At 32.1% G+C, this 12719-nt stretch overlaps 1 protein-coding gene across 6 annotated transcripts in view; it reads right to left on the bottom strand.

Moving 5' to 3' along the window:
* PCNX1 (pecanex 1) overlaps nucleotides 1–12719 on the bottom strand; it is a 142293-nt gene that overhangs the window by 52557 nt on the left and 77017 nt on the right. For 4 of the 6 annotated variants that reach the window (XM_037503611.1, XM_037503612.1, XM_037503614.1 and 1 more), the window contains 3 exons: nucleotides 6035–6125; nucleotides 4866–4923; nucleotides 3132–3349 (listed from right to left, as the gene is read on the bottom strand). In XM_037503611.1, coding sequence (XP_037359508.1) covers nucleotides 3132–3349; nucleotides 4866–4923; nucleotides 6035–6125 — 367 coding nt within the window. The remainder of the gene's footprint in view (nucleotides 1–3131; nucleotides 3350–4865; nucleotides 4924–6034; nucleotides 6126–12719) is intronic. The other 2 variants (XM_037503615.1, XM_037503613.2) reach the window with 1 other exon arrangement.

The following is a 12719-nucleotide window of genomic DNA, read 5'->3' as shown; positions in this document are numbered from 1 at the left end:
AATTTCTATTTAAAAATCTTTATGCTTTTATTTCAAAAACTATCTGCTTTTCTGTCAAATTTAACAGTCCACATTAACAGCCTAAATAACCAAGTTGGATGATGCATAAGGAATATATACAAAGAAACAAATTCGAAAAAATCATAAAACATTTTCTAGAAAATTAAATTTGGACGTTATTTTATATGACCAAGTTTATAACCAAATTTTGATAATACATGATTTCATCTAAAATAATCTGAAAATTAATTTGCTAAAATTACTGAAAGAAACGCTCTGTGTAAAGTCATCAACAGACCTAGAAAAAAATTCACAATACCTCTATACTATTTCATTTCATAGTCCTATCAGATTAAAACAAAATCAATGATATTTTCAAATAAACAAACACTAGCATTTTCATTTGATCTTATATGGCAGCTGTGGAATTCTAGAGTTGCTGAGGCCAGTGATCCTCACTGGGTCTACTGTACTAGACACTGTCTCTATTGCTCCTCACTGAAAATGTGCTCTCCTTTGCTTTTTTTTAAGCTTTTAATTTTGATGAATCAATTTATAAATCTGTTGATTTATTGAACTTGTTTTTGGTGTCACAACTAAGAAATTTTGCCTAACCCAAAGTGGCAAAATTTTCTGGTTTTACTTTTTTCTATACGTTTTATTACTTTAAGATTTTACATTTAGGTCTGTGATCCATTTTGAAGTAATTTTTGTAATGTGGTGCAAAGGAAACATAACAAGTTCTGTGGTTTTTGTTTTTGCTTTTGGCATATGGAAACCCAATGGTTCTGCCACCTTTCTCCACTTCACGGATGTGGGATATTATTTTGATGCCATCTAGGATTGAAGTTTTCTTTATGGGAGATTTTAACTACAATTTCCATTTACTTAATAGAAATAAGACTCTTAAGGTAATTTTTTTTGTTTCAGAATGAACTTTCATCATTTATAGCTTCAAGAAATTTGTTTATTATCAAAAAAAGTATTTTGAATTGTGGCTTTGTATTACTGATGCCTTATTATTAGGAAATAACCTTTATCCTTAGTAATATTCTCTGCTCTTAAATCTACTTTGTTTGATATTACTAAAGCCACTCCAGCTTTCCTTTGATTGTTGTTCATATGGTATATCTTTTTTCAAGATATTACATGATCTTTTTCTGTTTTTATATTTAAAGTTCATTTCTTGTTGGCAGCTTAAAAAAGTTGAGTCTTGCGTTTTTTCTTCCACCTGACAATTTTTTACTTTTTCTAACTACCACCTTGCTATTTTCTATCTGTCGATCAGTTCTTGAAATTGTTCTTCTTTACCTACCTTCTTTAATTTAACAGTAATTTTTAAGAATCAATTTAACCTTTTCTTTTTCCACGTGGGGAGCTATACTTCTTTCTTTTACTCTTTTAGTGGTTGCTTTAGGGTTTATAGCATACATTTTATGACCATCTATTTCAAGTGATGATACACTACTTCACATAAAAGAAACTTATGTAGTATACTTTTTTAATCTTCCTTTCTGGATTTTATGCTATTACTGTAATGCATTTTATGGATATTATAAACTACATAATATACTATTATTTCTGCTTAGTCACTTACTTCCGGAAAGAAAATATAAAGGAAAAATGGGTAGGCCCATATTTCCATTTGGTATTATTATTCTCCTGCTGTCTACAAGACATTCTTTAACCTATTTTGTAATGTGGGTCTGCTTACAAACAAATCTTTTCAATTTTACCTAGTCTGAAGTATCTATCTTGGTTTTTGGAAGACTATTTTTGCTGAATATAGAATTCTAGCTTTACAGTTTTATTTTTTTAATACTTTAAAAATGTTGCTGTACTAACTTCTCACTTGCATTATTTCCTACAATAAATGTTTTTTATTCTTGTTTCTCTGTACAAACTATGCCTTTTTTCCTCACAGGTTTTAATATTTTACCACCATTTTAAAGCAGCTATGTACCTTTGTACTGTTTTCTTCATTTTTTTTTTTTTTTTGTATTTGGGAGCCTTTGAAGTTCTTGACTGCATATGTTTACAGTTTTTATCAAATTTAGAAAGTTTTCCACCATTATTTCCTCAAAAATTTTCTATTCCCTGTTTCTTCTTGAAATTGTCATTTCATTTTGTTTATGTTCTTTTCACTGAGAGATAAGAGTGGGGTGATGGTTCTTTTTGCTTTCTCTTTCATTTTGGATAATTTCTATTGCTATACTTCCAAATCACTAATATTTTCTTCTGTAGTGTCTAACTTGCCATTAATCCCACTCATTGTATTTTTAAATTTGGACCTTTTTTTAATCTCTGTAAGTTTGATTTGGATGTTTTAAAAGTTTCTTCCAGTATCTATTTAACTCTTTAAACACATAAAGTACAGTTATAGCTATTTTACTGTCTTTGTTAATTGTAATATCTGTGACAATTAAAGGTGGACTTCTCTTTGGAGAATAATCTATTCAGATCTATGCTGGTTTATTAATTGGGTTGTTTTATTGTTGTTAAACTGAATTTTTTGAGGGGTATATCTTGGATATTAACCCCTTGTTGGTTGCATAATACTGGGAACTCTCTGAAGGCAATAGAATGGGCAATTGCAAGGCTCACATAATTTGTTTCCCATCTATCAGTAATCACTACCCTGTTGTTTTATCTCCAATGTCCTGCAAATCACTTCACTATTATAGGAAGGTGACCCTTAAAAACCCATGTTGACTGCAAGAAACACTTGATCACCAAGTTCATAAGAGACTTATGTTGTTTACTATTAAGACCAGTGCTAAGAAATAGGGAAAAAGAAATTTCTTCTATTCCTTTTATAATTAGGGTGATAGTACCTATAATCTCAAGATAATTAATACCTCATATTCTCTATTTTTAAGTATTGCTGTATGATTTTTTTATTGAAGATAAAGTATTTTGGTATAAACATATTAAAACCGTCACAAAATGCTTTTAATCAATTCAAGAGACCCAATGTTTGGGAACCCTATTAACTTAAATTTTATCTAAAGAGGACAAAAACAGAAAACATTTTCCAGTGAAGAAACCAACTAAAAACCTCAATGGGTAATTAGGAATTTCTTAATTTAAAAATAAATCTACACTCATTTTGATATCGACTATATGCTCACCTATCAAACAAAGCCAAAAGTGTGAGTCTGTCAAAGTTAATGCCAATCCACAGCTGTGGCAGGATCCAAAAGCGGTAATAGTGTTTAACTTTTTGGGCAGCCTCTTCTGTTGGACCATAAGTAGTGCCCAAGTCAGGGCTTAGATCAATGTCTTGCTGCTCCAACAAATCTGTATCGATGGTTAATAGTCTGTTCAATCGAATCTGTGGAAGAGAGAGCTGAAAGAAAGTCAGCATTGAAAGACTTAAAATAGCTAATCAAATCATGATTCAGGGCTATTCAGTCAGCATGTGTATTATTAAGTCTTGTAATTCTCTACATTCGTCCACTCTTTGTGGATACTATATAATCTTCAGAAACTATAAAAGATGACATTTTTAAGTCAATAAACAAAGCAAATTAATCAAAAGGCCCTTTGGAAAAGGTTTTATTAGGAAAACTGAAGTCTTAACACCTTATGATTGTGTGGCTAGTCAATGCATTAAAATCATCTACAGTTAGTCAATCTGAGCCTATTCAAGAAATCACAGTATACTTCTTTTAGTTTTAACTCAGTCATTCACCAGTTCACCAATTTCCCCTTGTTCTGAAAGAATCCAGTTTACTTTATCTAGCACAGCATTGGCCAGCATTTGGTTATCATAAGGGTTTCACACCATTTAACAGTGACAAACAATATAATAATCAATTTCCCCTCTTTTGTTTCTCTTTAAAGCTACCAGGAATACTCTGCAGCAAAAAAGTAAGGATAATCTTTACTTTTCAAAGACATATGTAAGAATAGTCAAGAAAAACTGCGCTCGCTCGCTCTCTCTCTCTAAACATATATATATAAAATATGCATTTCTATCTCAAAGCATTGACAAATCCTTCCCCAAACACATTTTTTCTTATCCTCAAGGGTTTCTTAAACTTGTCACCACAGATATTTTCAGCCACATACTTCTCTTTTGTGGGAGTATGTGTTCCACTGTAGGCTGTTCAACAGCACCCCCAGCTGCGATATACTACATAACAGTAATATTCTCTCAGCCATGACAAGCAAAAAATGTTTCCAGACATCGCCAAAAGTCCACTGGTTGAAAATCACTACTACATGTCAACTCACACCTATGTCTTAAAACCTTGATCAAAACTCTCATCTACAGGAACCTGCAAATGATTAATCCCTTTAGCAATAAATGAATCTACCTGTATCTCTTAAATGGTGCTTTAAAACAATTGGTTTGTTTTGTGTTTTCTAATTCAATATATACATCTTGATGGCAAAGGTGGTGTTATCTTTTTAAAATTTCCCCATGGGGGGAAAAAGATTTCCCCCGGTATCTCCAATAATATTTTTTTTATACAGTGAGAGGATCATTAAGTTTCCCACAAACATGCTGCCATAAGTATAACTAATAGTTAACCAACAGGTAATGGCACATAAATCCTAATATTTAAGTGAAATTTTAAAATGGCACAATTAAAAAAGTCACAGCCAGAAACTTTCGTAAGCAAACTGATGTTTTTACACACCCTCAAAGTGTAATTACTGATTCATAGACAGCTAATTAAATGTCAGGGTATTTTGATTAACGAAGATTTACAAGAAGAGATCTAGTATGGGCAGCAAAGGTGATTTTGCTATAACTTTCATTAAAACTGAAAGTTACATTTTGTAATTTCAACAATTTTTATTTGTATAGTTACTTAATCTGAAAGTACATTTTATAACAATAAAGAAAAACCTACCACATCATGTGGATAAAATCGAACTGAGGTAGAACTGGATACATGAGAATCCGTGTCACTAAAATAAAATGGAAGAAAAAAAAACTTTAGGGAATAAACAGCTTGCCAAGTAGGAAAGAGAAAAATAAATCCTTTAACAACGAGACAATATTTACAATGTCTTCACTTTTCCATGTAAAATCCAAAATTTAAAATAGTATTTTTCTAGAGTTGTGATTAAGGGTACATAATCTTTGGTCAGAGTATCTACATTCAAATCTCCTTATCAACTAAATGAGATCCTGTACAAGTTATCTAACCTTTTCACATCTCAGTTTCTTCAATAACAAAATAATAACAAAATAACAAAACAATAGTACTTCTATCACACAGTTCTTATAAAAAGTATTTAAGAAAGCAATATATTGCCTGGAACCATAATAAATTTAAGCTATAATACGGTAGCCTAGAACATGACAGTTCAGTTTCTATAACTCAGTCAAGTTTAGATTTCAAAACTTGGTATCTTACCATGTAACTGTTCTTATCCTGAATTATATTAAACATAGTTAAATGTTTCCATTGCTTCATCCTCCAATTGTTTCTACTATTATAAAATCTCCTGATACTCCAATTTAATCGTTTTTGAAAGGGTGAATTCTTAAACTGGTTTCAGAATGTTTCATCTTTTCCATACACTAAGCTAAGTGACTGTAAGATTTAATTTCTTTAAATGGTCCCTGAAAATTTAAGAAACTAAGTGAACTGTTCACAAGTACATAACATTTATGTAAAACAGTAACAATTAAATAAGACATTTCTCATTATTAAATGGAAATCCAAAATTAAAAATCAAATTACTCTTTTGATAGTGAGTTAATCAATAGATTTCAAAGTAACTCGAACAGATGAACAGTAAGATTAAAATTTTAGAAAACAAAATTTTAACACATTCAAAACAACAGTTGATTATGTTAAATGATCAAGATTTCTAACTTCTTATTTTTCTCCTAACTTCTCCATTATCTTACGATTCCTCAGGGGAAAAAAAGACATTCTTTGGAGACAAATGCATCACTGTGACAAATTAAATAAATATAAACAAAATGTTTTCAAAGTAACTTTTAAAAATTTAAACATGGCAAATATTTGCAAGTATACACTTTCTCCTAATATGACTTCACACATACCAGATATTGGATGCTCTCCTTGCTGCTGGTTCAAAATTCACAAGTGACATATCACAGCCACCAGTCTCATAAAGCGTAGAAGAGAACTTACCTAGCAAATAAATGAGTTTTTTAAGATCCATTAGAATACTCAGAATTTTTCCCTCATGATATACTAAAATTTAAACTTATTATAACTGAAGAAAATGCACTGTAACCTTTTTCTCCAAAATACCTTAAGAATAGTGATCTGCACATAATTCAACAGAAAGAAAACTGAAAAGGAAAGCTAAAGAGTGGGGCAAATGTTAAGAAACAATTAGGTTTTAAAAGTAAAAGATTTAAGTAACCTTTCTACTACCAGTCTTTTCTCCTCCCAGTACATTCTCAATTCAAGTAATCATATATTTGAATTTAGGATGGTTTGCAAGTCATGTGACCACTACTTACAAGCAGCATGTAGCCACTTGGAAACCTGCTTAAATCCTGAGAGAGTTCCAACTATAAGACAACCAATTTGTGTGATTACCTTCAGAATTGTATTTTCTGGGGGAAAAAAAAAAACCAAAAAAGTATCAACTGGATCTAAGGAAATTCAATGCATTAGATGGGGATAATTAAATTATATAAAAAAAGGTACTTCATTAATTAAAAAAGAAATTAATGATTTTTTAAAAAATAAATTATACTATTTAGTGAACATTAGTAGTTATATGATTCTATAAGAATTTTGAAAAAAATCTAGGAATAACATTTGGCTATACCCAAGTATCTCTACAAAGCTGATAAAAGTTTTAGAAATTATACTGGTTACAAAGAAATATGGATTTAAAAAAAAAAACACTTAAAATGAACTCTAAATAAAGAGTTTTACTCATGAAAACATGAGTTTTCACTTAGAAAGAAATGGCATTTTATTGCTACTTATGTTTTTTCCTAGACTAGAAGTCAGCAAATATTTTCTGTAAAGAGCTAGATAAATATTTTAGGCTTTGTGGGCCAGAAGGCCTCTGATGCAAGAATTCAAGACTGCCATTGCAGTCTGAAAGTAGTCACACAACACATATAACAAATACACATATCAATTTTACTTACTTTATTTACGAAGACAAGAATCAAGTTAGATTTAGCCAATAAGTTGTAGTTTGCCCACCCCTGTTTTAGACCAAACCTTAATACTTCTAAAACCTCTTTAACTCTCATGCAACAATGGAAATCAAGTCACTATACTACTTAGGATTAAAAGTTTCAATCTTGAGAACCAGTCCATTTTCCTGGAATGTGCAACACGGTGATGGATTAAAAACAGAGGAATAAGAAAAAGGGCAGGTACAAGAAAAAAAGCTTGGTTTAGAAGAAAGCTTTTGCGCACTGGTAAGGAAAAACAGACCTTTATTGCTTAGCAACAATAAAAGATCAACAGACTGATTTACTGGCATGGCCACTGTTCTCTAGTACTAACTTAATATAACATGACTTACTTCATTATTAAGTCTCCACTCCTGCTGCCTACCAGATCAGGTAAGCTTTCCAAAAGTGAACATTAAAAGTTCATATCTGTAATGATTTCATAATCTGCTCATATTTCCTTTCAAAGGGACAAGTACTCCTTATCTTGGTAAAACAATCCGTAACAATGACATTGATGACATTACAACAAGTAAGGCAAACAAAAGGAAATGCCAGAGAAAAGGAGAAAAGATTTGCAATTTGTATCTGATTAATTAGTTGTACCTAAAATATCAAAAGAACTCTTACACCTCAATAATAAGACAAACAATCTATCCTAAAAGTGAGTAAAAGATCCAGACAAACTTCACAAAAGGGCTATGGATAGCTAATAAATACATCAAAAGATTCTGAGCATCCTTAGTCATATGAAAAATGCAAACTTAAACTAGGATGAAATACCATTATACACCCATTAGGGCTAAAACTTTAAAGGCCAACAATAGCAGATGTCAACAAGAATGAGAACAAAAGGAACTCACACACATTGCTGCATGGAATGCAAATCCACTTCTGAAAAACAGTTTAGAAGTTTTATTCAAATAGCTAAAATCTTGAAAACACCATAAATATCCACCAAAGGATGACTGGACAAACAATATACAGCATGTTCATTCAATGCAGTACTATCCAAAATATAGGGAATGTACTACTAACATGTAACAACATGATGAAGCTGAAAAGCATTGTGCTAAGTGAGAAGCTAATCACAAAGGCAACATATTTCATGACTGCATTTAAATGAACTTCTCACGAGTAGGAAAAGCACAATGACATTAAATACATAGTGGTTGCCTGTAGCCAGGGCAGAGGAGGGATGAACTGAAATGGAGGCACAAAGAATCTTTTGAAGATGAAGGAAAGGTTCTGTATAATGATTGTGGCATTTCAAAGGTGTGCTCCTCTGTTAATCTCATCACATTGTATATATCAAGTAAATGCAATTTTTCATACCTAAATTATGTATAGATAAAAGTGATTTAAATACAAAAAAGAAAAAGATTGGCCAGATATGAGCTAATTAGATGAAATATAATGAAACAGCTTGTGAAATTCCCACATGATAAGAATCAATATTTTTAAGAATGAGTGAATTTGTTGCTTTATTTTTGTATTTCATTTTAAAAATAATATGCATAAGATTTTAAAGTAGTATATAAAATCAAGGTTCCCCATTCACCAGAAGAGTCAGCTACTGCCAAGTTTCCATGCAAATTAAAACCACGCTGAGATATGTTCAACAGAGGAAATGTATCTCAACCCTGGTTTTAATTTGCAATTTTAAAAATTATGATCAAGCTTAAGCTGTTTCCCCATGACTGCAAGCTTGTATTTCTTTAAAATGTTTATAACTTCTAGTAGGTCACTGATTTTTACCTTATGATTAGAAATGCTTACTGTCCTATTGTGGCAAAAAATGATGACCGACAGTCTGTATTCAACCTGTCATTCCTTTTAGCAATAGGACCACACTCACTGAACTTCACCTGGGCATATGTCCCCTAGTTAGAGGCAATCCAGCCTCTCTGGCAGCTACAAATGAATACATGCCCTATATATGGGACCACAGACAGAGGAAAGAGAGAGGCACATTTCCCAAGTCACACTCTAAAAGATAAAGACTAGTTGTCCTTGACATGATGTTTAACTATCCCCCTTCCTATTTTTATGGAAATGTTAACAAGGAGAGCGATCACTACGGATCTGGCAGGGAAGCCACATGTGAAAGACAACCGAACATGGTTCCCATTAGACTACTATGAGAGAAATACAAACTTCTCTTTATTTTAGCTACTAAAGATTAAAAAATATTTAACCTATATTCCAACTCTACATATACTACTAATCAACTTTAATTTAGATCTAAGAATGTTAATGTTAAAAAGAAGATAATCTAGTCTAGTGCTTCAAAGAAGTCTTTACAACATAGACTAGAAAAACACAAATTATTTGCCTCAACCAATCCCTGTTATCTTCTGTAAAATACCTATAATAGTTCAGGCATCCAAAACATCTTTTAAAGTAACAAGCCACTAGTCTTTCAATAGTACCAATAATAACTTTCTGAGCATTCTCCATGAGATGAGCATTAGAGCACATAAAATTTCTCTAGGTTTATTTTTAATGTACAATATTTGTGAAGATAAAATGAATACTATCAAGCCATGCCAGGTAAAGTATAAACTGGTACAAGTTTTTCATAAGCAATTAATGGTTTATAGGGGGATGATGTTTATTCCCCTTGACTATGACTCTACTTCAACATACTTATCCTAAGGAAGTAATCACTGCTGTATTGAAAGGTTTACATAAAGGATGTTCAGCAGATTATATTACAATAGGAAATATTAGGATCCGCTTTTAAGATTAACAATGCAATTTAAAAATTATGATAAATACAACTGTTAATAGCAATGCTTGTTTATATAATCAGCTTGCAAATGCCAGATACTGTTCCAATTACTTTGTATGTTTTAACAGATAAAATTCCCATCAAAACTCTATGAAGTAGGCATTATAACTGCCCCCTCTTTGGTAAATGAGGAATTTGAGGCACAGGAGAAAAAATAACTTCCCCACAGTCACACAGCTAGTAAGTGGTAGCTTGGATTTGAAGCCAGGATGTCTGACTCTGGAGTCTACTATGTGGATTGAAGTGACAAGGTATTATGCAGTCACTCAGAAACAAATTAAAGAATAGTTACAAGAGTGTATTTCAGATGCACTAAGTAAAAAACCAAGATACGAAATTCATAAAGTAGCACAAAAGTCACACAACAATATCTCAATTCTGTTTCAGTAAAGTGTGCATTAAAAAAGACAGGAAAGAAAATATATAAAACATTAATAGTGACTTAAGTAATGAGATTTTAGAGGATTTATATTTTCTTCATTATATTTTCCAGCATTTCTAAACCTGTATTTATGTTGTAAGAATGGGAAAAGAATAGTCTCATTTTACCAAAAGTAAGCAGGATATGTCCACCAAATCTCTTAAGACATCTAGGTATAATGAAGCATTCTTAAGAGTTTCAATAAAAGTAAACATTTTGCTTTCATTTTTATATATTTTATATTGCCTCCTAAAAGGAGCAAAGATAGAAATTAATATTCCTTGTATTAAAAACAAGATCAAGGGCCTCCCTGGTGGCACAAGGGGTTAAGTACAGCACTGTGAAGCTATCCGCAACCTCTGCAGCAGGAGTCAATCCCTGGTCATCCAGGGAGCTACCCACATGGCGCAGCAGACCTCTCCTGCCTCACCCGCTGCTCCCCTCAGCAGTGTATTTCAGTAGATCTGCCTGTTCTGCTCCCACTCTGTCTCTGGTGAATCCTCTCACCCTCTGTATCTCTGGCCTGTACCCCAGTTCTTGTATGCATAAATAATCTTAAAACAAAATTTAAAAAACAAGATCAACGGTGTTACAAAAAGAATATAACATTTGCTTAGATGAATGAAAACCATATACCAAAACACAGGGGACTGAAGCATAGATTACAAGAGATACACACACATACACACACACACACACACACCATCCCTCTTCACTCCCAAATAAAAAAATGTATATATCCTTCTTGATTGCTATTAAGAAAAAGTACTTATAACATAGCCATAAGTAATAAATGTTAGAATAGTCCATAATGCACATAATCTTTTTTAAACCAGTCTAACTCTAACAAAAACCACTAGAAGTATTACATATCCTCTATTTTTTAAAGTAAATAATTTTAAAGCCTTCAAATCATATATCTGCTTAGTAATGTATAATTTAATACAATCAATAGGGGTTGCCAGATTTCCGGAAGCATTATTTTTGGAGCTGACCACATTTTCAATTAACAAATTCTGTAGGAAAGCAGATTATCTCAGAGAATACCTCTGTGTCACTCCTGTAAAATAATGAAACAAAAAAAAACCTTAGAAAAATCAATTTACTCGTCACTTTTTAAACCTCTATTAGTGAAATTAAGAAAGTCTTAAATTCATCTGGACACTACTTATGATATTTATATATTTTATATTTAAGTCTTGATAAACATAAAATGTCCTCATTCTTGCTTAAGTCATAATAGTATTTTAAAATTTTTTCACAAAACAGTGATAATTTTATAACTACATTTTCAAAGCATATCCTCACCAGTTATAACCACTAATTTCATACAAAGAAGAAACACATGTAAATTTTCCTGTTTTATTTCATGTTATCTATTTCCTGAGATGATGTTACATACTAAGATTTTAACTATCAACTACAATAGCATGTTCATCACTACATCAATTAATCTTAATTTACAGAAGGAAGCTGGGATAACATAAAAAAACTGAGAAGTGATTGCCAGATTTTATAGAAAAAAAGCTAGTATGTACACAGTAACATCTTTAAAGACTCATCACCCAAAGCAAACAAAGTCAAGGAAAAGATAATCACCTGGGATTACATCAAACTGAAAAGCTTCTGTACAGCAAAAGAGACATTAACCAAAACAGAGAGACACCCCACTGATTGGGAAAAAATCTTTGCACTCCAGTCAACTGATAAGGGACTGATCACAAAGATATACAAAGAACTCACATGACTCAACAAAAACAAAATAAACAATCCAGTCAAGAAATGGGCAGAAGAACTTAAAAGACATTTCTCCAAAGAGGAAATGCAAATCGTCGACAGGCATAAGAAAAAATGTTCAACATCCCTTTTAATCAGGGAAATGCAAATTAAAACCACATTGAGACAACCACCTTACACCAGTAAGAATGGCACATATCAAAAAAACCAGCAACAACAAATGTTGGCAAGGATGTGGTGAAAAAGGAACTCTCCGACACTGCTGGTGGGAGTGCAAACTGGTCCAACCACTATGGAAAGCTGTGTGGAGGTTCCTCAGTCTACTAAAAATGGAGCTACCACACGACCTAGCAATTCCACTGCTAGGGATCTACTCAAAGGACACAAAAACATTGATTCAAAGGAACACCTGTCCCCCTATGTTTATTGCAGTACTATTTACAATAGATAAAACCTGGAAACTACCCAAATGCCCAAAAATAGATGACTGCATCAAGAAGATGTGGCATATATACACAATGGAATATTATTCCGCAATCAAAAAAGATAAACTCATGCCATTCACAGCAACATGGATGGAACTAGAAGGGATTATGCTCAGTGAAATAAGCCAGAAGGAAAAAGAA

Source organism: Talpa occidentalis, unplaced genomic scaffold, assembly GCF_014898055.3.
Source record: "Talpa occidentalis isolate TD23 unplaced genomic scaffold, MPIMG_talOcc4v2.1 talOcc4.11, whole genome shotgun sequence".
NCBI classification, from domain to species: Eukaryota; Metazoa; Chordata; class Mammalia; order Eulipotyphla; family Talpidae; genus Talpa; species Talpa occidentalis.
This window is presented reverse-complemented; position numbering and strand designations above follow the sequence as displayed.